At 38.4% G+C, this 25,743-nt stretch overlaps 4 protein-coding genes across 7 annotated transcripts in view; 1 reads left to right on the forward strand and 3 right to left on the reverse strand.

The window, feature by feature from the left end:
- Nucleotides 1-232: 232 nt before the first annotated feature.
- On the forward strand, nucleotides 233-2,597 carry iscua (iron-sulfur cluster assembly enzyme a). Of its 2 annotated transcripts, XM_084413601.1 has the most exons (6): nucleotides 233-342; nucleotides 573-753; nucleotides 1,315-1,428; nucleotides 1,556-1,666; nucleotides 1,788-1,866; nucleotides 1,986-2,597. In XM_084413601.1, exons 2-6 carry the CDS (start codon nucleotides 652-654, stop codon nucleotides 2,075-2,077), a joined length of 498 nt encoding a protein of 165 aa, XP_084269727.1. In that variant the 5' UTR covers nucleotides 233-342; nucleotides 573-651; the 3' UTR covers nucleotides 2,078-2,597. The 2 variants fall into 2 exon arrangements, with proteins under 2 accessions (XP_084269727.1, XP_084269728.1); XM_084413602.1 differs by lacking the exon at nucleotides 233-342 and having other exon boundaries at nucleotides 542-753.
- Nucleotides 2,598-6,182: 3,585 nt separating this feature from the next.
- tmem119a (transmembrane protein 119a) lies at nucleotides 6,183-10,614 on the reverse strand. Its single transcript, XM_084413593.1, has 2 exons — nucleotides 10,477-10,614; nucleotides 6,183-7,460 (listed from the first exon to the last, which is right to left on the reverse strand). The coding sequence occupies exon 2, from the start codon at nucleotides 7,443-7,445 to the stop codon at nucleotides 6,771-6,773; it is 675 nt and encodes a 224-aa protein (XP_084269719.1). The 5' UTR covers nucleotides 7,446-7,460; nucleotides 10,477-10,614; the 3' UTR covers nucleotides 6,183-6,770.
- A 566-nt stretch (nucleotides 10,615-11,180) lies between these two features.
- On the reverse strand, nucleotides 11,181-13,759 carry selplg (selectin P ligand). Its single transcript, XM_084413592.1, has 2 exons — nucleotides 13,599-13,759; nucleotides 11,181-13,080 (listed from the first exon to the last, which is right to left on the reverse strand). Exons 1-2 carry the CDS (start codon nucleotides 13,599-13,601, stop codon nucleotides 12,163-12,165), a joined length of 921 nt encoding a protein of 306 aa, XP_084269718.1. The 5' UTR covers nucleotides 13,602-13,759; the 3' UTR covers nucleotides 11,181-12,162.
- Nucleotides 13,760-13,903: 144 nt separating this feature from the next.
- The window catches only part of coro1ca (coronin, actin binding protein, 1Ca), a 56,166-nt gene continuing 44,326 nt past the window's right edge, over nucleotides 13,904-25,743 (reverse strand). For all 3 annotated transcript variants that reach the window (XM_084413580.1, XM_084413578.1, XM_084413579.1), the window contains 4 exons: nucleotides 25,253-25,398; nucleotides 23,402-23,459; nucleotides 21,874-22,116; nucleotides 13,904-16,212 (listed from right to left, as the gene is read on the reverse strand). In XM_084413580.1, the coding sequence (XP_084269706.1) occupies nucleotides 16,093-16,212; nucleotides 21,874-22,116; nucleotides 23,402-23,459; nucleotides 25,253-25,398 (567 nt within the window). In that variant the 3' untranslated portion in view covers nucleotides 13,904-16,092. The remainder of the gene's footprint in view (nucleotides 16,213-21,873; nucleotides 22,117-23,401; nucleotides 23,460-25,252; nucleotides 25,399-25,743) is intronic.

Here is a 25,743-nt window from a genome sequence, read left to right on the forward strand (position 1 = left end):
CTCATTTAGACATGCTAAACATTATATTCATAAATTCTATGATTAAGTGCAGGGTGAAATCGCTCCCCCTGCTGGTTGAGTTCCGTGATAGCTCCAACTTGTCGGAGACTCGGAGCTCCACCTCTCTAGACATCATGGGTTGAGCTTGACCTAGTCCAGCTCCTCCTCTCTGGATCTAATGGGTGAGGAGGGACAGAGTTATGCTTAGGGTGTGGTTGGACCTTCTAGCTCCACGCATTATGCCCAAATTACATCCAGAGAGGGGGAGCTGGGATCTGATTTTGAGCAAAACAGTAGTAACATGAAATCTAGAATGTAGAAATAACTGCATACAATATAAAGGTGGGTTGTATATAAATACAAATATATAATAAAATATGACTACAATATGAGCAATGCAGTGAGCTATGGTTGTTGAGTGTTGTGCAAAACAACAGTGAAGTTAATTAAAAGGCATATATAAATATATATACAATATATAATATTATATATACAATATTATATAAAGGCGAAATGTATAATATGTACAGTTTTTAAAATAACTTATGTAACATATCTCACAATTGTATAAGGAGTTGTTCGGTAAAGCGCGCCCCCTGCCAGTTTAGCCCAGTGTGTGCACTGTGCAGCATCAGTAATCAGTCAGTCATCATGGCGTTAGCAGCGGCAGCCAAGCGCTCTGCAGTCTCTGCACTTTTCACTAGATCATTGTCATTACCAGAGCTCAAATCCGCCTACTCTTATCATAAAAAGGTAAGTATCACTTCTTGTCTTACGGCTGACCATCCACTGATACTTGAACTAGGATTTATTTAGTTGTAGTTCCTAATGTTTTAGGAGAACAACTTTGTTTCAGCGTGGTTGCTAGCTAGGCTAACGTCAGATAACTGCGCATGTAAACAAACCAGCAGAACATTGTACGTTAAAGGTATTAGGCAGTATGCTGGAGTATAAGAGTCATGTCATTAGCTGGTTTATGTATTTTTGACTGAGTTAAAATGACATTCATCCATATTTATTTACAGTTAGTTTCATAATCCACTTATGTAACTCTGCTACAAACTCATCGGTGGTGTCTTTCAGTATCTTAACTGTGCCACAGGTTAATACCCCTGTATATTATTCGTTTTCTAAGTACACAAAATAATTACCGATAAATATCAATAATCTGTAATGTTATGTTGTGAAGGTCACTGTCATAATCTGCCAAGGGGACTTTTTCATTTGGTGTAAATTTTCATTCTCACCAGTCCTCAGATGAATTGTCTTTGATTGTTAAATATGACCAGGATGTGGTCATGTATTTTTCTGAAGGTGGTGGACCACTATGAAAACCCTAGAAATGTTGGTTCCCTGGACAAGAATGCCAAGAACGTGGGCACTGGTTTGGTAGGCGCTCCTGCATGTGGTGATGTAATGAAACTACAGGTAAGACCTTTTTTCTTTTACATATTTGGTTAGATTTAATATAACTTAATTTAATTCAATAATAAAAAAATGTAATTATATAAATATATATAATTTACATCACTGACTTGACTCTTTTGTTTTACAGGTTCAGGTGGATGAGAATGGAAAGATAACGGATGCCAGATTCAAAACATTTGGCTGTGGCTCAGCCATTGCTTCCAGCTCACTGGCGACAGAGTGGATGAAGGGGAAATCGGTGAGTCATTGTGACTCAGACCATCACGTGCATTCACAGTGTGATCAGATTATCTCATTGTGCTCCATATTTGTTTTCTCAAATGTTCCTACAATTGTAATGACCACTTTTCCTTGTACAGATTGATGAAGCCCTGAAAATCAAAAACACGGAGATTGCCAAAGAACTTTGTCTACCACCAGTCAAACTACATTGCTCCAGTAAGTGTATTTAAATGGTTGTTTCAGATTGCAAACACATTAATGTTATCAAAATAAAGACATGGACTCAAATGCTGTTTTTATAATGTCATTATTTTTATTTTTTTATTTTCTGGCAGTGCTTGCAGAAGATGCTATTAAGGCTGCATTAGCAGACTACAGGCTCAAACAGAAGGACAACAAGGAGACGTTGGCAGAGGCTCGAAATTAATGTCCTAATTCACCAATAAGTCACTGTTACCCACTCTTGTCGTGACTTAGAAAAATGGTGCAGTTTATTTCCTGACTGAGGTTGCAATGAACATAATAGCCAGTGTCTATCATTACTACTATATGTGCACTGCCTTAGCATTTCTGGTTTGAAGTAGTTTGCATTGACAGACTTTGGGGATCTCTGGATTAAAGTTTGTTTTCTGTATCTATCTGAATCACGCACATTCACAATAAACTTTATCTCCGGAAGATCGCATACTCTGACATGAAATGCCCTCAATATTATATGTATACTACTAAAATGCTTGTAAATGTATTCTCATACACTTTATAAAAAGGAAAGTATGGGTTTTGAAAAAAAAAATACATTTCTTAAAATTAGCAGGAGGGTCATTATAGTTTTGGCAGTGATTTGTAAGCAAAAAAAAAAAAGTGACACCAAAAACCAAAAGATACCTGGGCTTTGATGCTGTATTATTTCTTGTAAAAACTTAATAAAGCTCTAGATGTTAATGTTGCATCATCCATTGTTTTGTATTATTCTCGACATATTTTTGTGCACAAAAAAAGTTGTCTGTAATACAGGTTATCAATTTGTGCGAATGTCTTCTTGAACCTGTGGAAACGGTGCAACTCTCAAGTTTCGGAGTAGGATGTTCTTCAGTACCAAAAGCACTGTGAGCATCAGCAGTCCTGTAAGCACACAAAGAACAGCCAGGACCGCAATAAGCGCTGGGTCACCGGACTGTAGTATTGTCCGAGGAGTGAATTCGATGTCTCTATTTGTGGTCATTGAACCAATAGTTGTAGATGCTCCTGATTGCTGACCTGTCGAATTCTCCACACAACCAGGTTCCTTTTCTGTGGCTGGACTGTTGGGTATTTGGGTGTGCTGAGGTATAAAAGGTGTCAAATTTAGCAAGAGGCAGTCTTCGTAGCTCAGTCTCTCTATAGTGGGCTGGTCTGACCCAAAGAAGGACCTTGGGATTTTGCTCTCAGGTAGTTGTAAAGATTTTTGACATCTAAATGAACTTGTGTTGCATGCAATATCAGATCTAACCAACATCAGTACACTTGAGGTCTGATCTAAATGACTTTCAACCACCTTTCCAGATTCTGTGGTTGTATTCACAGATGACATTCTCTCAACTGGCTTAAAAAGTTTTGGACAGATGGCCATGACCGACAGAGTTAATAGCAACTTGTGTGCAAGGTGCAAAGGAGCTGTACATACTAGATCTGATGCCATCCGTAACCTGTCCATCAGAAGCCACCTATAAAGATACATGATGTCACACTCACAAACCCACAGGTTATTGGCTAGTTCCACTGACCGGAGACGGGACAATCCATCAAAAGCCTGCTCGGGTATAGAGCGTAAACAGTTACTGTTAATCTTTAACACTTGTAAGTTCACCAATGCACCCAACGAGGACAGATCTAGGGCAGATATGCAGTTCGCCGACACGTCGAGGTGTGTCAGCGAAGAAGGTAAGTTAAGTGGCAGACGAGACAATCTGTTCCCCTTAAGAGTCAACGTCCTCAGTTTGGTCAGACCTAGCAGCGCCCCTGGCTGAATCGCTCGTATCCGGTTATCCTTTAGGTCCAGGCGTGTGAGGTTCCCAAGCTGCCTTAGAGATCCAGCAGTGATGTAGGTGATCTGATTCTCTTGAAGCTGAAGGGTCTCAAGACTTGACGGCAGCCCCCGAGGGAATCGGACCAGTTGGTTGTGGCTGAGGCTCAGTTCCTGTAGGCCCAAGTACGGCTGGAACACGTTATCCACATTGCAGAGCTGATTCCGGGCTACAGAGAGGACGGCGGTGCTTAGGGGGACAGAGCGAGGCAGAGTACGTAGACCAAGAGACTCACACAGAACCAGAGCACCAGAATGGGGACAGCAGCAGCCGTTGGGACAGGGTGACACAACCAGGCCGGCAAAGAGAGATGAACAGAGATACAACAAGAGACAGTAGAGAAGACTAGGACGCATGGCTCACTTGAGGGAAGAAGATTAAGAGGGATGGATAAGGGAAAAAGAAAGGAGAAGTTAGTAACTGCTTTTCTTTTACCGCAAATGAATCTGTTGAACAAACTTAATTACCATGATGGACTCTGCGGCTCTTCCAGGTTGTATTTCCTTTCATGTGCGTCTTGAGCTTGAATCCAAACGCATTATCAAATGTGTTACTTAGACATGGGGATGTGGTACTCACCATTATTGCCCTGTTTCAGCTGACTCCTCGCTTTCACTTTATCTGCTTCACGTCCTTAACCTCTTTCCTCTTTCCTCTTGTCCCTTCCAGAGAACGGACCGTGCTCACCCTGAAAATTCTGGGTAGCAGCCCATCAAACTTTAATGGCAGCCTTAAGGTTTTGAGTTACCGGTTTTGTATCTTCTTCACAATGTAAATTAACTGGGCACTCCAGTTGCTTTTCCCATGACACAGCTGCACTGGGTTAGTAGAGTAGGTTTCTGTTAGCTAACACGTTTAATAACCATTCTGTGCAGGTAATATGTTATTTGATCATCTGAAGAACAAAACTAGTTTAACCACAAGTAAACTGTATAGGTATGTTAACCATGGCTGGCCAAAATCATATTTAAGTTTAAATTGAATCATTCAGGAGTGATGAGAGCACATATCACTCTCTTCTAATAAAGTGAGAGAAGTGTGTATTTCAGAATTATTTAGCACCTCGTGTACAAAAAAGGGGAGAAATTGACCTTGAGCTACGGCTCTTTTTCGTGGCTCAAGTTTCTGGCTCATTAAGGCTTCACTCATATCTTTGGTGACAACACGCTACTAACACTTGGCCTTGCGCCATGGCAGTGGGGTTTTAATTTCAGGTATGTGGCTAATTTGCATTTAGCTGGCTACTAATCAATGATAGGCTGATAGCATCACTGCAACACAATCTGCATATATTTTAAGAGGTGTGAGCATTGTTTTTACTGGAAAAAAAACGTGCATGGAGGAATTCAACTGTTATTCAAATTGGATAATCTATATTGGGTAAATCTTGGGATTTATGCATCCGGTTTCACAGATAAAGCTTAAGCCTAGTCTAGAATAAAATGCATGTTTGAGCTGTTTTAACTGAAAGCAACTTGCACTGACATATCTTAGAATACTTAAGCACTTAAATGTCTGAATTGAACATATAGGCTTAATCCTGGTTTAATCAAAGCCCTGTCTGTGAAACCAGGATATGGACTTATCCTCAAAAAGTTGAATACAGCATAATGTAAAAATGATTGTCTGCTTCTGTCACAACCAGTATATTTCCATTAAGGCCAGATATTTCCAGATCTGTCTGACAAGCCTATTGGAATAAGCTTCTGAAATATTGATTAGATGTTGTATGGATGTGACAAAAGCTTTGTAGCTGCCGCCGTTATGCTCTGCTGGGCTCTGTTGCTGAGGTTCTTGAGTTTCATATGCTTCAGCCAAGCCAACACAATTCTTTTGACAAACCACACCATTCAAGACCAACAGACAGGACAGAAGAAGGCTGTTTGTTTGATATATCTAATAATCTATTAACATAAAATTAATTCAATTGTATTAAATTATATATATATATATATATATACACATACCTCTGGCCTCTCTATTGAACTCACATTATATTACAGTAAGTAAGAACTGTTTTTGTTTGTTTGTTTGTTTGTTTTGAAAGAAATTAATACTTTTATTCAGCAAGGACACAAAAGTCATAAAGTCATTTATAATGTTAAAAATGTTTTATCACCGTTTCCACAAAACTATTAAGCAGCACAACTGTTTTCAACATTGATAAAAATAAATGTTTCTTGAGCACCAAATCATCATATTAGAATGATTTCTGAAGGATCATGTGACCAATAAGACTGACCAACTCCAATAAGACTGGAGTAATGATGCTAAAAATTTAGCTTTGCCATCACAGAAAAAACTAAATATAAAAATTTAGTTGTTTAGTTGTTCTTGTTGTTTTAAATTGTAATAATATTTCACAATATTATTATTTTTTACTGTATTTGTGCTCAAATAAATGCAGCTTTGATGAGCATAATGGATTTTTCAAAAACATTTAAAAAATCTTACTGACCCCAAACATTTGAACAATATTGTATCTGACATCAGAAACAATTAATTTATTTGGAGCAGAGCAGGAGAGTAAGTGTTTGGATAGTTTATTTTCCTTATGAAAAAAAACATTTAAACATATACCTGACAAAAACGAAGTAATTAAATTCAATACTGAGGAACTGAGGAAAGTTTAGATAAAATTACAGTCATGTACAAAACCTGACAACATCTTCAGAAAATACAGCATAAATTATGAGTTACCATGCATAGATATTTCATTTGTAAAATATAAATCAAAATGAAAAAGAAAAAAGGTTTGAAAAGACATTTTCTCGAGTCTCTCAAAACTAGTGATTCACAAAATAATTTCAAGTTTGTTTTTCATATGAATAGTAAAACTGTTAATTAGTTGTTGTTTTGTTAAATATTTTTAAGCAAAATCATTTTTAAAGAAACAAAATAAGTTGAACAAACATTTTTTTTCCCACTCTTCCTCTGATGGTACATACAGAGAACATACAAACCAAACAGAATGAGGGCAACACATATACCAAAAGATTCATAATAGTAAAAAAAGTTTGAAATCAAGGTCATTCCTGCCCATTAAAGAAAAAGCTCTCATGCTGGGGTGTGATTGGCCTTTCTGAGGTGGCACGTACAGACCATTGGCTGACTGGAAGTGGCGTTTGAGGTGGTTGGCTGAGGTTCCTCTTTCTTCTTTGGCTCATCTTTCTGCATCTCCACCTCTTCAACATCCTCCACCTTTTGGACCTCTTTCGGCTTGGGCCGGGGGTCTTTTCCTTCCTTCTCCCCCACCAATGCTTTAGTAGGTTCTCGTAGGTTCTTCGCAGTGGTCGTCTTGCCATCCTGGATCTGATTATGAGGTTTCTCCATTGCTTTACTAGGTTGGCTCATGTATTTCCTGGGTAAGTAAGTCTTCGGAGGATAGTAGGCCTCGAGCTTGCGTTTGTGGCTCATCGCTGAAGCACAGCAGACAATGAAAATGATAACTACCAACAGAGAGGTCACGACAATGATGAGAAGCAAGTTCTCCTTCAGGAAGTCCACCACCTGGTTGAAGATGAAGTCTTTGATGCGAATGAAAGTGGCCGTTATGTTGGGAGATGGCGAAGGAGATGGGGGTACGTGGGTGGTACGAGCAATGGGGAAGATGAGTTCGGGTTCGTCCCCGCTGCCCTCCATGGAAACGTTGAACGGGGCAGGCTTGGCGAAGCAAACGCTTCCCCAGAGAGCAGTCAGGAGCAGACAGACAAAGCGCAAAGAGAGTGACATGCTTCCTCTAAAGACCTGTAAAAAAATGGACACAAATGTGGCCTTTACTAGTTATTCCCCATAGAAAAAGGATCTGAGCATTTTTATGTTTCATCAAGGTGGTTACAGCAGTTATACAAAGTTAAACTTTGCAAAAATATTTTAGTAAAAACAAAAAAAATTAAATAGTTTAAAGTAAAAAATTTAAGTATCCAAAAAGCTGTATAGTGCATATATATATATATATATATATATATACAGTGCTATGCATAAGTGAATACACCCATGCTAAAGTTGACTAAAAAGAGGAATAAAAAATCATATTTTGGAAATTGAACTTAATGCCTTAATTAAAAAAATGAGGAAAAATCCAACCTTTAAGGACACCAATTTTCTTTGTGAATGAATAATGTATCATAAATAAATAAATGTTCTTCCTTAAAATACATGGTGCATAAGTGTGTACACCCCTATGTTAAATTCCCATAGAGGCAGGCAGATTTTTATATTTAAGTATTTAAAAAAAAATTTTTTTAGGATACTATGCATCCTGATAAAGTTCCCTTGGCCTTTGGAATTAAAATAGCCCCACATCATCACATAGCCTTCACCATACCTAGAGATTGGCATGGTTTTATTTCAGTTAGCCTAACAGCTAGTTTGATTTGCATTGAGAGATGATCTTATGGAAAGTACCCCATGCCAATCTCTAGGTATGGTGAAGGCTATGTGATGATGTGGGGCTATTTTAATTCCAAAGGCCAAGGGAACTTTATCAGGATGCATAGTATCCTACAATTTTTTTTTTTTAAATACTTAAAAATAAAAATCTGCCTGCCTCTATGGGAATTTAACAAAGGGGTGTACACACTTATGCACCATGTATTTTAAGGAAGAACATTTATTTATTTACGATACATTATTCATTCACAAAGAAAATTGGTGTCCTTAAAGGTTGGATTTTTCCTCATTTTTTTAATTAAGGCATTAAGTTCAATTTCCAAAATATGATTTTTTATTCCTCTTTTTAGTCAACTTTAGCATGGGTGTATTAACTTATGCATTGCACTGTATATATATATATGGTATTACCATGGTATTTTTTTTAAATACCTTGTATCATGTAAATATTAATATTCAGTTCCATGGTATATACCATAAGTATTATTGTTATTTTATTACATCACAGTACAATTGTGTATTTTTGTCACATTTTTATGTAGTCTACAATCTGCACTCTATAAAAAAATAACGGTTCTTCATTGGCATCTTGATAACCTTTAACATCCAACCATAACCATAGCATTCCACAAAAGGTTCTTTATAGTGGAAAAGTGTCTTTAGATTTAAAAAAAAATGTTTTTCACACAATTTTTTCTTTTTTTTTATGTTCACTGAAAGGTTCATTAAGGAGCCAAAAATGGTTCTCCTAAGGCAGACATCGCTGCAAAAACTCCCTTTGGAACCTTTTTCTAAAGAGTGTAATGAACATTTTTCCACCTTCAGTAAATGTAAAGAGACTTCTAGATGGTCAGCAGTCTAGCTCACAGAGAGCTACTATCGGTATTATCTTTATACTGGGGTTTCTTTGAGTCACAGGAAGGAAGCTGCATGTATCAAACGCATTTCTGTACTATCACTACACAGAGCACATTTTCATGTTTCTGTTGCCTCGCAGGAGAGGAGCTATTCCTGTTACATCCAGTCATTACTTATTTGGGGTGGAGGCAGAGGGAGTCCAGGCCTAGTTTGTAATTTCCCTGCCTGGCTGATGCCACCCACTCACCACAGAAAAGCAAAAGCAAGGCCAGATATACATTTGTGAGGGTGCAGCAAGGCGTGGGAGAGCCGCAGTTCACAGGCCTGTATTTACAGGCCAGCTGCAATGAGACAGGCCAGAGACCAGTGAGACTATTTCTGTTCTGCGCAAGAACACATATAATGTTCATACGTGCATCATGTTTCAAAAACACTGCTTTATGGGCAGACTTTATTAAATTGTTCAAGCTAGTATTAGTTTGTCAGAAAGAAGATAAGCCATTTTAACCATTACACTCTTAACTTGCTCTTAGCTGCAGAAGGCAGGAACAGGGAATAGGGAAATTCCCAAATGAACACCACCAGAAATGGCAGTGGAAAAAACACATATTGAGTACTATCCGATAGTCATCTATTCAGAAGTTTGTACTTCTTTAAAACTTAAAATAAAAACATTTCCCCCTCAGTGCCAACCACACACAGACAAAGGCACAGACACACACACACACACATCATCTCTCTGACCACATTCTTTGTTCTGCAAATAAGAAGGTATTACACTACCACTTTGTGTATTAGTAATCTGCGAGATAAGGTAATAATCTCAGCAATGTGATAAAAGAATGTTACCGTAAGAAAAAATAAGTATCTAAATAGAATACGTGGTATCGTCTGCGTAGACCACAGCAAAAATCGAATAAAAAATCAATATAAGAATGATAAAAAAATTTAAATAAGATAAAAGATCTAGCATTTCAGATTAAAAAATACTGTATTGGTTTTTAGGCGTATACAACTAACTATCCTGAAAATCTGATTGTTTAAATAGGTTGGCCTTTGCTATAGCACAGCATTAGACAACATAAACTTTATTTTATGTAAAGGGTAAATGTCGGTCAATAGAAAATGTAACAAAGAGGTACAAAAGTAAACACTCAAGCCACATTTAAAATGAATATCACAAAAAAAAAAAAAAATCATCATCAAACCATGGGTTTTTAAATATTCAGTAATGTGATGAATTAAGTTAGTTAAAACAGCACTGGGTTAGAATTAGCAAAAAGCTGGTTCTAATAAAAGGTCTAGCATCATTTTCTTGCAGGTTTGATATTTTGTATTAAAGACACATTCTTAAACACTTTTTGATGCTACGATATTAGGAAAATATTAAGCTCATAATAAAAATGCATTTTTGAGTGACACTGACGTTGTATAGCGTGCCAACAAATGAATTATGAATAATGTGCAAGTGAAACATATATCCTCTCAATGAAGGAAATATAAAAATACTCACTGCTCGTCTTACTTCCGTTCTCTGATGCACTTTTACAGCGACACCTCAAGTTAGGCACTTCAAGGTATATAGGCAAAATAAATAAAGGCAACAGCTGTAAAGGAAAATAGCTGCCTCTGTGTTGTCCTCAAAGGTTATGGAAGCTTCTGGCCATGTGGGTTTTCCTAAAAAATCTGGATAATTGCACAAGGACATTCCCCTCCTCTCTCTCCATCTCCTCCCTTTTTCTGTCCTTCTCTTTCTCTCCTCTTGAACACATGGATGCATAGGACACGGACAATCCAATATTAACCAAACAAGAAAGCAGTAAGAGGTTACAAAATAATATATTAGGCTGCAAAAACCTCTTAAAATTCAATCACTGTATTCTGTTTCCACTGCAGACTGAACAGTCTTTGATTGGTCAAAAACAGACTCAATTTACTTTCTTAATTCAATTATTAATGCATGTTTTTCCAAAATATTATTATTTTTTAGCTTCACAATCTTTGCTCTTTTTCAGAACCTTTTTTTATTATTATTACTGAGGTCACATAGACCGCACAGGCTATTGGATAATGTTAACCTGGTATTGGTCTGGCTCAAATCTGGTATGTATAGTAATGCCCACTTTTCACGGCCCAATCTATTCCCAATGGACAAAATCAAGAAATTACTGTACATCACATTGTGGAAGTAAAATGGGTCGGACACAACAACTTACATCGACTTTAAAGTTGATTGAACATTTATTAAATTAGTTGGGTATAACACTGCACAATGACTTTCATGTAATTTTGCACATCATTCATCAGTGCTTTAACGCATTCATACTAGAGTCGACAAACGCATAGAATGTACATCGAAAATATAATTATACAGCATAAAATAAAATATATACAAAAGTACTACAATATAAACCCAAAGAAACTAAATGTGAAAACAGAAAAAACAAACTAACTGTTGCTTTTCTCAGTGCTAGTCTTGTTAACTGGACATTTTTTTATTTCACACAATGGAAAGTGTGTAACTTCGGCACAAAAAGCGAAACATTTTTGGGAACTTGTGAAAGCATATATTTTATGTAAATTTGCAATGATAACATGTTATATTCAGACTGTGATAATCTCCAACATCACTCTGTTCGAGTAAATTATACAGCGCTGGTTGAACCACAGGCAGGAATAGAACGCATTCAGCAATATGTTCTGCCAAACCTCACTAATGCCTGAGCTCCTCGGAGAAAGTAGTATAGTATTTCAACACTGGAATGATTACATTAAAAGATTCAAACATGCAAAAACAATTCAAATATAAATGTTCCACTGATTAAATAAAAGGTCTTTATATAGACCCTTAGAATTTAAAACATTCCCTTTTTTAAAATCCATACAAATACAGTATGAAAGATGGCTATAGTTAATCCCAGAATATAAAAAAAGAACAACCAATCTAGGTCAATAACATGCTATATACATATATACTAAAATGGTTGTTTTTGAAAGCCAGTGAAGACAGTGAGTGAGACACTGGCAACACTGTAGCACAGATATGCTGTGAATTGTACCTTTTGATTTTTTGACAGTGCAAACCATTATAGGGCTTGGTGTCTGTCAAACCTGAGCACTGACTTAAAAAAACCCCACAGTGTTAAGAGTAAGCATTTCCGTGCATACAGTGCACACAGCGGGTGAAAGGCTTAAACTTCTAAAGAGGGCCCTCGGTATCAGGAAGAAAGCTGTTTAGAGTAAGATTATCTCCGTCAGGATCTCCATCCTCAGTATTCGGGATCAGTGCTCCATTACTTTTAGGGTGTCGCCTTGGCTTTGGAACAGGGTGATCGGTATCATTCATAAGGGCAGAAATGCAGACCATCTCAGTCTCCTGGAGAAGATGCGCCTTGTGCCTGTATCTGTATCCCGAAAGTTTCGTAGCCAGACAGATGGTGCTAACGATAAAGACGGTCGTCAACGCAGCCATCGAGGCAATGGCGATGAGGCAGCTACTCACAAGCCTGTCATTTTGGGAAGAGGCAGGGGAACATGAGTGGGGTGGCATTACCGTGGTTGATTTTCTAGTGGCCGTTGAGATAACTGCTGTGGTACGTCTATCCGTATCTGTGGACGTTCTCGTAGTCGCTGCTGTCGTTTGCTTCGCCGTTACCTTGCCGGGCTCAAACGATGCAGGAAACGTGGGGGTAGAACTTCCTGCTTGTGAAATGTGTCCAGTACCATTACTTATTGTGGGAAGTTGGGTGTGCAAAGTACTCTCATTATCTGTTGGCTGGTGGACTGTCAGGTTCTCAGTTCCTGCAGAGTACTTCTGTTGGGTGTGGTTCAAATCTGGAGCACCAGGGTAATCTGTAGTTGCATTGACATTTAAAGCCGGCGTTATCTCTGTCGTCTGTAATGCACCTGAAGCTTTTAAAGTTTCCATAGTCGTGCTACTTGTATTCTCAGCTTCAGCTACACCTGTTGTACTGCGTGTGTCGCTGCTGTTTATCGATGTTGTGTTGTGACCAATTTCCCTTTTCATCCTAAGATATCTTGGAGTAACCAAACTACTCAAAGTCAGCAGCAAAACAAGAACTGGTAAACACCCAAGTCTGTTAGTCACCATCGCCATCTGCACAAAAAAGACAGAATGTTGCAATAATTCTTTGGACACACAAAATATCACCAATAAAACAATTCACAAGCATATTCATATACTGTCTGGTTATTCCTCTTCAGATTTTAAGCATATTCAGTGGAGAGGAACCTTCAGACAATGAGAGCAAAACAATAAATGGAAGAACAAACATGTTTTCGTAACATTTAAACGTGTTGCTCATACTTTTGCAAGCTCATGTGGCTGTTTGTGACAACAGCATGTGGTTGGACCATTTGGGTGAAATACTTCCTTTTAACGGGAAAAGTGTCATGTTGTACTGTTAACAACACTTCACCACTCAACTTTAAATATATTACAATTACTGTCATGGTAAAACTTATGAAATTTAGATCTTTAACAATTTTCTTGCAGATATTCAACCATGTGCTCTCCACAGTTGAAGGATTTCAACAACTACAAAAATTCACAAATTCATATAAAAGTAGCATCGTATTTTAAAGACAATTCAAATTGACAACCAAACTACGTACCATCGGTTTCTACCGCCGAAAGGATCTTGATCTGGAGGTCGATTGAAAAATTAGTTCCCCTCACACACTCACAACGCAATGTCTCAAACCTACTCAATGCACAAATACAGGAAGTCAAACCTCATGAAGCGTTAGGCTAAAGCTGAGGTTCACAAACTCTGACGCAAACACGAATGAGCAAGAGATACTTAAATATCACATCTTAGTTCCTCTAAAACAGTGAGCTAGAACTTTTAACCAACCAACCTTGCTTCCACAAAGAGAGGTTTTACAATTAGAGGAAAAAAAAGAGAGACAAGCCAAAATTTCTGTTTATTTTTTTTTATTTTCCTGGTAATCAGTAAGACTCTTTATACTTGAAGCAGATGAATGAACAAAAATGGAAGAGTTATGCACAGAATTGAATTTCTAGATATCCTTCCTTTTGATTTTTATCATTGGACACATAAAAGGCTCACAGTGTGCATAAGGATGGGGGAAAATAGGGAATTTCCTTAAAATCATCAAACTCCAAATGATGGACAAACACCCTCCCTATAGCCAAAGAAAAAAAGGAAAAGGAAAACTAAAAACATTTATTTACAAAGCATTGAAATCAATCACTACCATCCACCCTTCTTCCTGCATTCTATTTTTTTTTCAACCTACCTAAATCCCTTTTCACTTTATTCATTCACTCTTTAGAAACCACACACTCGAGGGTGCATCACAGATGCCTCCTGAGGCCACTTGAACACTCAATATGGATCCATCACACATCCTGAAGTTGATCAAACTTGGCACATCTGTACCCACACGGTCCCTACGTTTTCAAACCCTTCACTTTAAAACCTCACCCAAAAGAGAGAGCAAAAGCAAATGCAAATGACAGAGGTATTGAGTTGTTGCTGTGAGATCTGAAGACTCGTTTGAAATGAAGTACTTGTAGGTCGGGTTGGTTCTGAGGAGAGGTGGAAGCTATTTTAGACTAAAAAGCATGTGGAGGAGGAAAGGTGCTTTTCAGAACCTATGAAAGAGGCACTAGGCAGTGATGCAAACAGAAATGAGATATGTCGAAGTGTCAGCATGAAAACCACAAGAAAACATTCTGATGTAGGATGTAGCCGAAGCAATCTGATCAACAGAATCACAGTTTCCTCTCTTGGCATGAAAAAATACATAACCAAACCAACAAAAAAAAAATCCAGTTGTCGTCACCTCAAGCTTGTGGCACACGCAATTCAGCCGTAAAAGGATCATCTAGACGTGAACCCTTGAGAGAATTGGTTCTGCTTGGCTAGGAGAGCACTGTAGACACAGCGTGTCGCAAGATGACATATTAGGAACAGGAAGTCAGTCATGACTCTCTCATGACTTTTGCTGGTAGTCACGGTCTATAATGCACAGCAAAAACATGTACAGACGAAGCTGTTGAACTGAAAGTTTGGTTTCTGAGATGGTATGGACGACACAACTCAAGATGAGATTTGAAGGAATTAATTAGAAAGCAAAGCAAACCTAACAGTGTTTCTTAGACCTGAACAATGTCTGACTGGAACAAAGTCAGAGTAAAAGCTATCAAGCCGGTAAAGCAATGAACAAGTTTTGCTGCTAAAGCGAATGCTGTTCTGAGCTTATATCCTCATGTTTTGCGTTGCATTTACCATTATGATGAGAAACTGCTGCCATAAAGAAAGTGTTTGGAGTTGTGAGAAGAGTGCACATTAACTGTGTTCATAGCAACCACCAGAACCAGAATTATTTTGATTATTTTCCTAATTACTATGGTAATACATACATGGGTACCTGAATAACAAAGAAACATCTTTAGTGGAATATTTTAGAGCACCTGTATTGGTTTCCAGTAATGTTTTGTAAACTTTTTCAACTTTACATGTTTGCCAGGTTGATTAAAATCTTTATTTTTTATTCTTTAGAAAGACACCTATAACATTGACAAATGGTTCCAATGATTTCCCCTCCTTGCATTACTAGCATATTGCTTTGTCCCTTATAAGTACAAAATGAAAAGCTAGTCAAATACTGTCAGGGAGGCCAATAACTCCTCTATAAATTTGGCAACTCAGAAGGGCGAGAGAGGAACTGCAATACTGATGGCTACTTCAAACTTTGAGCTCATCAAGTTTATGTAACTGCTTCATAATGCAATTTTCTTGGTCACAATTTTTAATAAGAAAAACAAAACAAACACGCAAGACCATTCAAGAACACCAGATAAAACACAGCCATTGCAGAAAGAATTGGAGTGAGATTTGGAGTAAAAGCTAAACGGGTCAAATTTTGAAATAACGTTTGTAGTTTTCCAAATGGCTATGAGGTGTAAACAGGTTTTTGGGAATGCAAAAGGAATAATTGATCATCTTGGAATGTTGGTTGGAGTCTTTGCAAGGCAGGCTTCAGACGGAACACTGTCATGATGATTGGCAGTGACGGGTCCCGCCCACCTGGCCAATGGGATATCCTGAATAGAAGGGGAGGGGATTACAGGGTCCCTTTAGATGTCCATCTTAGACAACTGCTCCTCAAGTTTGGCAATTCTTTTTTCCTGACTGCTGACAAGCTCTCTGAGAGATTTCATTTCTTTCAAAACCTCGTCCAGCTTAGCTTCACTTTTCTGTTGAGGAAGAAAAAAAGTGAAAGACAAAACGTTAAGAACAATTGTCTCAGTAAAAATAAATTAAAATATTCAAATAATAATAAAACCATGTCGTTTTGTGCCAATATACACTGCCCTGCCAAAAAAAAAAAAACAGGCACACTAATATGTTGTTGGATCACACTTAACTTGGCATTGTTTTGATAAACCTTTGCAATGTTTCAAGAGTTGTAATATAGCTTCACTGAGATCTTGTTTTGAGGATGGCAGAGGCGAACGACAGCGTAAAATTCTCCCCAGCACATTCCAAAGATTCTCAACGGGGTAAAGACCGGGACTCCATGTGTGAAAATGATCTTTAATGCTCCTTCCAATCCATTGATGGGAAAGCCTGATCATCCACTATATTCATTTTAGAGCCACACAATGTTGCTGAACCCAGGCCTGACCAGGTGAAGCAACCCCAGATCATAACACTGCCTCCACAAGCTTGTACAGTAGGGACTAAGCATTAGGGATGGAAATTAGCACCCGCCACCAGCCAAATGCGGGTGATTTTGTGTTGTGGTGGGTAAACTCGCTTCACCTACCGGCCACCGTGGCGGGTAAATAAAAATATACTGTTTCACACAGTGGGCGGACACTTTTAGAGGACATAAGTGTACGCTGAAATAAAGTCTTTCACCTCAGAAAAACGGACTTTCTTGTATCGCCTCACTGTATATAAAGTGCACAAGAAACTTCGAGCATGCAACGCCGTTACGTTGTAAATTACACAAAATAAAAGTAATGCAGGTATGATTTTCATTCTGTTCACCAGGAGCAGTTTCCATGGTTCATTAACAGTTATTGTTAATATTGTGTATTCACCATGGCAACTGTCGTTTACATATTAACCCCAAAATAGCACTTTATTTTTTATATTTCTAAATGACTCTAGTGGCTCATACCAACATTGTATTAACAAAAACTAGTTTGGGACTGCTATTTAATAGCTTTAGCATAGGCCTAATGTTTATTTATTAGTACTAGTCTTTACTATTAGTCATATTCTTACAATTTATGTTAAGTAAAGGGGGACAGTACTTGTGTGTGTGGAAATAGCCGGTTTCAATAAAACTACTTGTGACATGTCATATTTGGCTTTGACTTTGACTGAACATTTGCTCTCACTTTGCGGAAAAAATATCAGGATATATCGTATATCTATATTAAGCCTTAATAATCGGGATATGACTTTTGGTCCATATCGCCCAGCCCTAGTTTCATTGTTGGGACTAAAAACCTAAAACTGGAAGCCATAAAAGACCACGAATCATTCAAATGCCACATCCAGAGAAAATATACTGCTCAAAAAAATTAAAGGAACACTTTGAAAACACATCAGATCTCAATGGGGAAAAATATCATGCTGGATATCTATACTAATATGGACTGGGTAATGTGTTATGAACGAAAGGATGCCACATCGTTTGATGGAAATGAAAATGATCAATCTACAGAGGATTGAATTCAAAGACACCCCGGAAATCTAAGTGAAAAAATGATGCAGCAGGCCTGTCAATTTTGCTGAAATTTCATTGCAGCAACTCAAAATGGTACTCAGTAGTCTGTATGGCCCCCACGTGCTTGTATGCATGCCTGACAACGTCGGGGCATGCTCCTAATGAGACGACGGATGGTGTCCTGTGGTATTTCCTCCCAGATCTGGACCAGCGCATCACTGAGCTCCTGGACAGTCTGAGGTGCAACCAGGTGATGTCAGATGGACCGAAACACAATGTCCCAGAGGTGTTCTATTGGATGTAGGTCAGGTGAGCGTGGTGGCCCTTCAATGGTATCATTCCTTCATCCTCCAGGAACTGCCTGCATGCTCTCGCCACATGAGGCCGGGCATTGTTGTGCACCAGTAGGAACCCAGGACCCACTGCACCAGCATAGGGTCTGACAATGGATCCAAGGATTTCATCCCGATACCTAATGGCAGTCAGGGTGCCATTGTCTAGCCTGCAGAGGTCTATGCGTCCCTCCATGGATATGCCTCCCCAGACCATCACTGACCCACCACCAAACCGGTCATGCTGAACGATGTTACAGGCAGCACAACATTCTCCACGGCTTCTCCAGACCCTTTCCTGTCTGTCACGTGCTCAGGGTGAACCTGCTCTCATTTGTGAAAACCACAGGGCACCAGTGGCGGACTTGCCAATTCTGGTGTTCAATGGGAAATGCCAATCAAGCTCCCTGGTGCTGGGCAGTGAGCACAGGGCCCACTAGAGGACGTCGTGCCCTCAGGCCACCCTCATGAAGTCTGTTTCTGATTGTTTGGTCAGAGACATTCACACCAGTGGCCTGCTGGAGGTCATTTTGTAGGGCTCTGGCAGTGCTCATCATGTTCCTCCTCGCACAAAGGAGCAGATACCGGTCCTGCTGATGGGTTAAGGACCTTCTACGGCCCTGTCCAGCTCTCCTAGAGTAGCTGTCTGTCTTCCTGGAATCTCCTCCATGCTCTTGAGACTGTGCTGGGAGATACAGCAAACCTTCTGGCAATGGCACGTATTGATGAGCCATCCTGAAGGAGCTGGACTGCCTGCGCAACCTCTGTAGGGTCCAGGTATCGCCTCATGCTACCAGTAGTGACACTGACCCTAGCCAAATGCAAAACTGGTAAAAAAAACAGTCCGAAAAGATGAGTAGGGAAAAAAATGTCAGTGGCCTCCATCTGTAAAACCATCCCTGTTTTGGGGGTTGTCTCACTGTTGCCCATCTAGTGCACCTGCTGTTAATGTCATTAACACTAAAGCAGCTGAAACTGATTACCAACTCCCTCTGTTACTTAACTGACCAGATCAATATCCCAGGAGTTTAACTGACTTGATGCTATTCTCTGATTAAAAAGTGTTCCCTTTATTTTTTTGAGCAGTGTATATATATAGGCCTATATATAAGAGAGAAAGAGAAAATGTCAGTATTTCATTGAGACTTGAGATTAAATAAACTGCTTAAGTATTGTAGATCTTGTAGTATTAATTTTCACATGCAGTTACACATTGTTGGTTAAAAACAAGAGAGTGGCTGGTAAAAACATTGAGTGGCTGGTAGATTTTGAAATCCACCAGCCACAGTGGCCGGTGGACAAAAAAGTTAATTTCCATCCCTGCTAAGCATGATGGGTGCATCACTTCATTCGCCTATCTTCTTACCCTGATGCGCCCATCACTATGGAACAGGGTAAATCTGGACTCTTGACCTTTTTCCATTGCTCCAGAGTCCAATATTTATGCTTTCCAGCAAACTGAAGCCTTTTTTTCCCAATTAGCCTCACTAACAAGTGGCTTTCTTGAGGCCACACAGCTGTTCATTCTCAATCTCTTAAGGTTCTCATTGCATAGTGCATGTAGAATGCTCTTACCTTCACTACTAAACATAGCTGTGAGTTCTACTGTCGATTTTCTATGATTTGACTTCAAACGTTTAAGTGAACACGGCCATTCAAGATTGTTTTCTGACCACATTTTTCCGCTGTGATGGTTCACCACTATCCTTCCAGGTTTTAATAACGCACTGGACATTTCTTAGTCCAATTTGAGTAATTTCAGAAATCTCCTTAGTTGTTTAATTTGCTTGGTGCAGGCCAATCATTTGACCCTTCTGAAATGTTGTGAAATGTTGCCAGCTGAAACATTAATTATGGCAGGAATTATCCAATCAAAGGCTCTTATTTGCTCATTTAAAATCCAGGAGGAAACTTCCAGGAGTTATGACTTTAATAAAAAATGGGTACCACAATGACAACCACCCAAGTTTTCCAATTCTGGTATCTAAAATAAGTTCTTATTAAAATCACTTAAGCTTGAACTCAGCTGCCATATAAACTTATTTTGTATTCACTATTAGTTTTCATTAAAAAAAAAAAAAAAAATTGCAGTAGCTAAACACGGTTTAGTTGTTCACTATTTTTCGTAAATCATTGGAATATCACTTAAATTAAAACAAATCAATGGCCTAAATGCCAGTGTTATCAGGGTTCAAAATTCAAGGACCTTTCAAGGACTTTCCAGGTCCAATACCCTCAAATTCAAGGACTTAATGTGGAGACACATTTATTGTGTTCAACAACAAACGTTAAGGTACCATTATAGTAGTTTCGTGCGCGCGTGAACATCATGGCAACGTACAACACAAAGTACCTCACGTGGGAAACACTTAACGTAACGCGTAAATGCACGTAACTAACGCAAATCAAGCAAGCTAGTATGCATAGGCCACGAAGTGTTGGCGAAATAACACATTAGCGGACCGAGGGTAATAATATGGAATATTATATTATATTTTTTCCAGAAAACTTGTTGCACAAAGTAAATTCAAGCACTTTCAAGGACCTGTATCCATGTATGTTTATTTTCAAAACTTTCCAGGGCCTTGAATTTTTTTCTTCAGATTCACAAACTTTCAAGGATTTCAAGGACCCGTGGGAACCCTGTGTTATTTTAGTATTATTTATTTACCATTATAGGATATATCCAAGGGGTCATATTCATTATTTTGATTCTTGGCTGAAACTGAATGCTTTAATGCTCAAAGACCACATTATTTCTTACATACTGTAAATTATTGCAGTTTCTCTATTCCCAGTCTGACTGAAATGCACTGATTTCCGCATAGCCCCTTCTTTCGGAAAAGCTCAAGAGCGCTCTAATCAGCCAGCTGACCCAGTGCGTTGTGATTGGCCAGATACCTCAAGCGTGTTGGAAATGTAATGCCTCTTACCATAATCGCAAGCTTCAGCTTCAGCTTCCAAGGCTTCTAAAGCATTTATATAAACAGTTCATAATATTCTCGTCGGTTTTACCATACCAGTTCGAGCCCAATATCTGAACTTCGTACGAGGTGTTTTAGGCAGGTCTGGATCAGTGTTCTCCGTTAGATAAAATAAATGCCTTCGTGGAGACTATGTAACTCTGTTTATGCCTGTATAAGATCTGCATATACATTACACAGTAAAGGAAAAGTAAAACATTATAAATCATCTTATGACCCCTTTAATATTAATACTTTAATTAGATATTTTCCTCTTGTCATTTTAATTTTAGTATTTTTTTGTAATTTTGTTATGTGATTGTCTCATATATGTGTATGTGTATATACACATACATACATACATTACATTAACAATACCATGTAATACATTAACAATACCAACGCTGCCATAAGCAAATAATTAAAACGCATATGTAGTCAGATTGTAGGATAATCATTAGGTGTGATGAATAGCAGCTAACATTGGTGAGTTTGAAGGGCAGCGCACTGGCTCCTATGATTATAGCCCTGAGCACAGAGAGCTGGGTTTACAGGGCAGGACACACATGTGGTGATGCTGTCATGTGGTTAAACAGGCATTTGGTTGGGGGTTGGTTCTGCTGTAGAACATCCTTAAACCTATAAAAACACTATATGCAAGCCAAAAGGAGAAGTTGGCCTTGAACAATGCAATAATTTAGCTGCATGTAGGTCACAACTGCAGCATAGTGCAAATTACAGTCCAACTAAAGAAATTGTGTTTATTATATATTTTTCAATGAATTTAGTGCAGAAAATGAGAACTGTGTGTAAGATAAAAATGCTGGTGGATGATAAACTGAACAGGAACAAGTAAATCAGTAAATGAGTCCCACTCACGATAGACGGCGTGGAGGTGGCAGTCTTGACGGCAGGGGCGGTATTCTCTGTATTCTTGCTCATCTTGTTGTCTAAGATGTTCTTCTTGACCACTTTGAGATCGCGGTTCTTGCCTGGCACGTATCCATGTTTCAGGGATATCGGGATAGGGTCTCCATTCTTCCCTTCAAACCAATCCTCGGCCTCCAGGGCGGCCTCTGGACCTGCCGTGTCAGGGTAAAGGTCATCCTGGAACAAGTCCGACTGATGGAAGGAAGAGTGTTATTAGATGTTAGGATATGCAGGATATGAATCATGCAAACTATTGGAATATAAACAACTGGGATGCAGATACAGAGTTCAGTTGCTCGGTTGGTGTGAAAGCTGTTTTCTGAATTTATGGCTCTTGATCAATCAACAATGAAAATGTTGGCCATGTTTTTTTTTAGATTTAAAAAAAAAAAAAAAAACTTCATGCAATATATAGACCACAATGCAAAAGTTTGGGGTCAGTAAGAATTTTATTTGTGTGTGCAAATTTCATACTTTTAAGCAGCAAATAAATCCTGTTCATTAACTTTCTATTTATCAAAGGATTAATTTTAATTTTAGTATTCAGCTTTCAGCTGCTGAAAATTCAGCTTTTCCATCACCGGAATAAATTATATTGTAGAATATTAAAATGGAAAACACAATGTAAATCATAAAAATTAGTTCCAGTGAATATTAAAATAAATTGCTAAAAGATTTATTGTATGAAAACACTGGTCCAAAACTCATGTTGGCCCAGCGGGTCATTCTTATTGTTGAATCCTTATTAAAAGCAAAGGGACTCAACCATCAACAAAAAAGTTTAAGTGAGCAACGCTTTCTATTTTTGACCCTGACTCCTCCAACATTGTTGCCTAGGTGCAGTGGTAAACAGCTGTCATCATAACTTATGAGCTGTGTTCGAAATTGCCCCCATACCCTCATTCACTATTTCCTACATTAGTCCACTAATATAGTCCTGTTGAAGGAGTGAATGAAAACAAGTGAGTGAATTTGGACAGTGCGCCGATGTCCTATATAATATTACGCTGTACCCACATTGGACCAGCGGTTTGGAAAATGGATGGATGGATTGAGCTACGGGCGCCATCTTCTGGCGAGACGCAGGAATTCATTCAGCACAACCCTCACAGTGCATTATGGGTATTCTCTAGCCGTTGAGTGTACATTCATTGTACACTTGTTATTGTGATGTATTATGGGATTGAATGAGTGCACTCGATAACGTCCACTATGGTTTTGGACACCACTGCAAATGTCCCTTCAGATTGTCCCCTATTTAAGGGTAAAGGAGGCGATTTTGGACACAGCCAAGGTAGTACATGTAGATGGTGCAAACATACTGCGGTTTAAAGCAAAATAATAACATGCGAAGGAAGACTTGCAGTGGTGGAGTGGTACTAAATAAATCAAACCCAGTGTGAAAACGGGTGTCGAAACAGGAGGAAGTTGCTGTACTCTTAAAAACAAAATAGTAAAACAAAATCAAAAGGCTCACTTTTCTTGGCACGGTCATGATGATAGGCTCACACTTTCTCTCATGCAGTTTGTAAAACCTGAGAACACACAAGCACACAAGTCTGTTATATCATGTTCAGAAGGGTAGCAGATGTTAGTGCATGACTCGTTTGGCAAGTCAAAACATGGATAAAAGAGTGAGACAAAAATGACACACCATTCAATTAAGAGCATTAGATCCCACCAAACCTGAACCTCTATTCTTATAAATCTTAATCTGAAGGATCCAGCAGGCCTTTGTTAACCAGGTCTAATGCTGCCCTCTTTTGGGTGGATTGGGTCAGCAGTTTATGAAAAACTAGTAAAACCTAGTCCTAGACTAAATAAACAACATAAATCCAAAAAGATGTAATAAATAAAAATCTAATAAGGATCTAACAAAGAAACATTCAGGTCCTATTTCACCCTAAAACAAAAAGGAATTCAAGATACATAAGAATATAAATAAATATATACCAGTTTTCTTTTTCCATTTTGCATCACATCAAGATGATTTTTCTCTCAATTTGTCATTATTATCAGAGCCCGTCTACGGAGAGCCTTGGCACTTCCTATTAGCCCCATTGTATCGATCTTGGTTGCAGTTCCATTAGAATTCCACTGGAGGTGATCGCGGGCGAGTGCAGACTGAATGGGAGTCTATGGGGCTAGACGGCTAAATGTGTCTCTTTCACCCGATTCCCGTTGAGAAATCTCAGATTTTATTGTAAGTTTTGCAAGTTCAACATGGGTTATAGGTCGAAAGTTGAATGAACGAGTACTTATTTCTTTTCGATTTCTTACAGGTTGAGTTGTTGTTGCCCATAACACGCTAGCATTCTGCTAATGACGTCAGCATTCTGACGTCATTGACATTTTAAAAGACTTTTTAAACCAAATAAGTGACTCTAAAAAATCTAACACCCAGCAATGTGTAATTTCTTTGCATCTCCTTTCGAATACAACATTCAAATTACTAGACAAAAAATTATATCCTGAGAAAAGTGGATTTTGAGGGTTTTTCGCCATAGACCTCCATTCATTCTGCACTCGCCTGCGAGCGCCCCCGCATGGACAGAGACGCGTTACTGCAGCCAGTCCAGAAACCGGAAGTAAGCAGAGAGTGCCAATTCTCTTCCTATTAGACATTCTCTGTTATTATTAATAATCAAAGTGCCCCTATTATGCTATTTTAAATGCTCATAATTTTGTTTTGGAGGTCTCCTACAACAGGTTAACATGCACCCAAGGTCAATAAACACTTTCATTTTCTCATAACACACATTGCACACCACCTCATTTCTCAAAGAGTCTGAAAACAGTTTGTTCAAAGATTAAATCTGATTGGTCAGATGTCCCAGTCTGTTGTGATTGGTCTACCGCTAATAGCGCATGTCTGAAACGAAACACCTATTACCATCTGAATTTCAGTCTGGCATTATGCACATTTGTTACATTGTTACGCAAGTTTGTAACAGGAAGTGAGACTGGAATTATCGATGACTCGTTTCAGCAGTTCAGAATCGATTCTTTCTCTTAGGAGGCAACAACCTTTTTTGTTTTGCAGTTTGATCTTCAAAACTTTGCAAAACTTTTACTTTTACAAAAAGGTATATTACATGAAAAGTATAATGGGGCACTTTATTTATTTTGTATTTACAGCAATATATCAGTAAAACAAATGCAATGTGAAACTCTTATATGGTTATAAAATTAGGATAAAATACGAATATATTTTATTCCTTGAAGTTTTTATTTTGGGGTGAAATATGACATGGTCATATTCCTGACGTGTTTCATGTGATTTCCCACATACTTCCATTAGCTTGTGTGATAATTGTTGTTGCTATACCTTGCGATCTCACACTTGTTGACGTCCAGCCCTCTCTTGGGCATGTATCCCATGCCCCTCTGAGGCTCCTTAGTGGTAAAGGTGCTGAGGTAATGGACAAAGGGAGCTTCATCCGTGATCTCAAAGTAACGGATACTGCTGTCACCCTATTAGAAACAAATCCTCAGTCAGACACTAAAAACTAGGGATGCACCAAAATCAAAATTCTGGGCCCGAATTTTTATTTATTTATTAATTTCTTATTTTAAATTAGGTTTTTTTGGGGGGGATAATTGTATTAATATTAGGCTTTTTTTAATAATTTCAATAATTGTATTGAATCTGAATTTTAAAAATACAAGCCAATAAAAATAACCACACTTTTATTGAAATTAACACCAAAACTGGACAGAAAATATATTAAAATAACATTACATTAACTTGTAAAATTATAAATTTCTATGTTGTCACTTTTGATCAATTTAATGCATCCTTGCTGAACAAAAGTATTT

The sequence above is a fragment of the Rutilus rutilus genome (genome assembly GCF_951802725.1).
Source record: "Rutilus rutilus genome assembly, chromosome: 7".
Lineage (NCBI taxonomy): Eukaryota > Metazoa > Chordata > Actinopteri > Cypriniformes > Leuciscidae > Rutilus > Rutilus rutilus.

What these genes read in the sequence shown, in the direction of transcription:
- iscua (XM_084413601.1), top strand. Translation starts at nt 652, where the DNA reads ATGGCGTTAGCAGCGGCAGCCAAGCGCTCTGCAGTCTCTGCACTTTTC. An exon ending in GTGATGTAATGAAACTACAG is followed by an intron (nt 1,429 to 1,555) that starts GTAAGACCTTTT and finishes TTTGTTTTACAG; the next exon opens with GTTCAGGTGGATGAGAATGG. An exon ending in AGTCAAACTACATTGCTCCA is followed by an intron (nt 1,867 to 1,985) that starts GTAAGTGTATTT and finishes ATTTTCTGGCAG; the next exon opens with TGCTTGCAGAAGATGCTATT.
- tmem119a (XM_084413593.1), bottom strand. Translation starts at nt 7,445, where the DNA reads ATGTCACTCTCTTTGCGCTTTGTCTGTCTGCTCCTGACTGCTCTCTGG.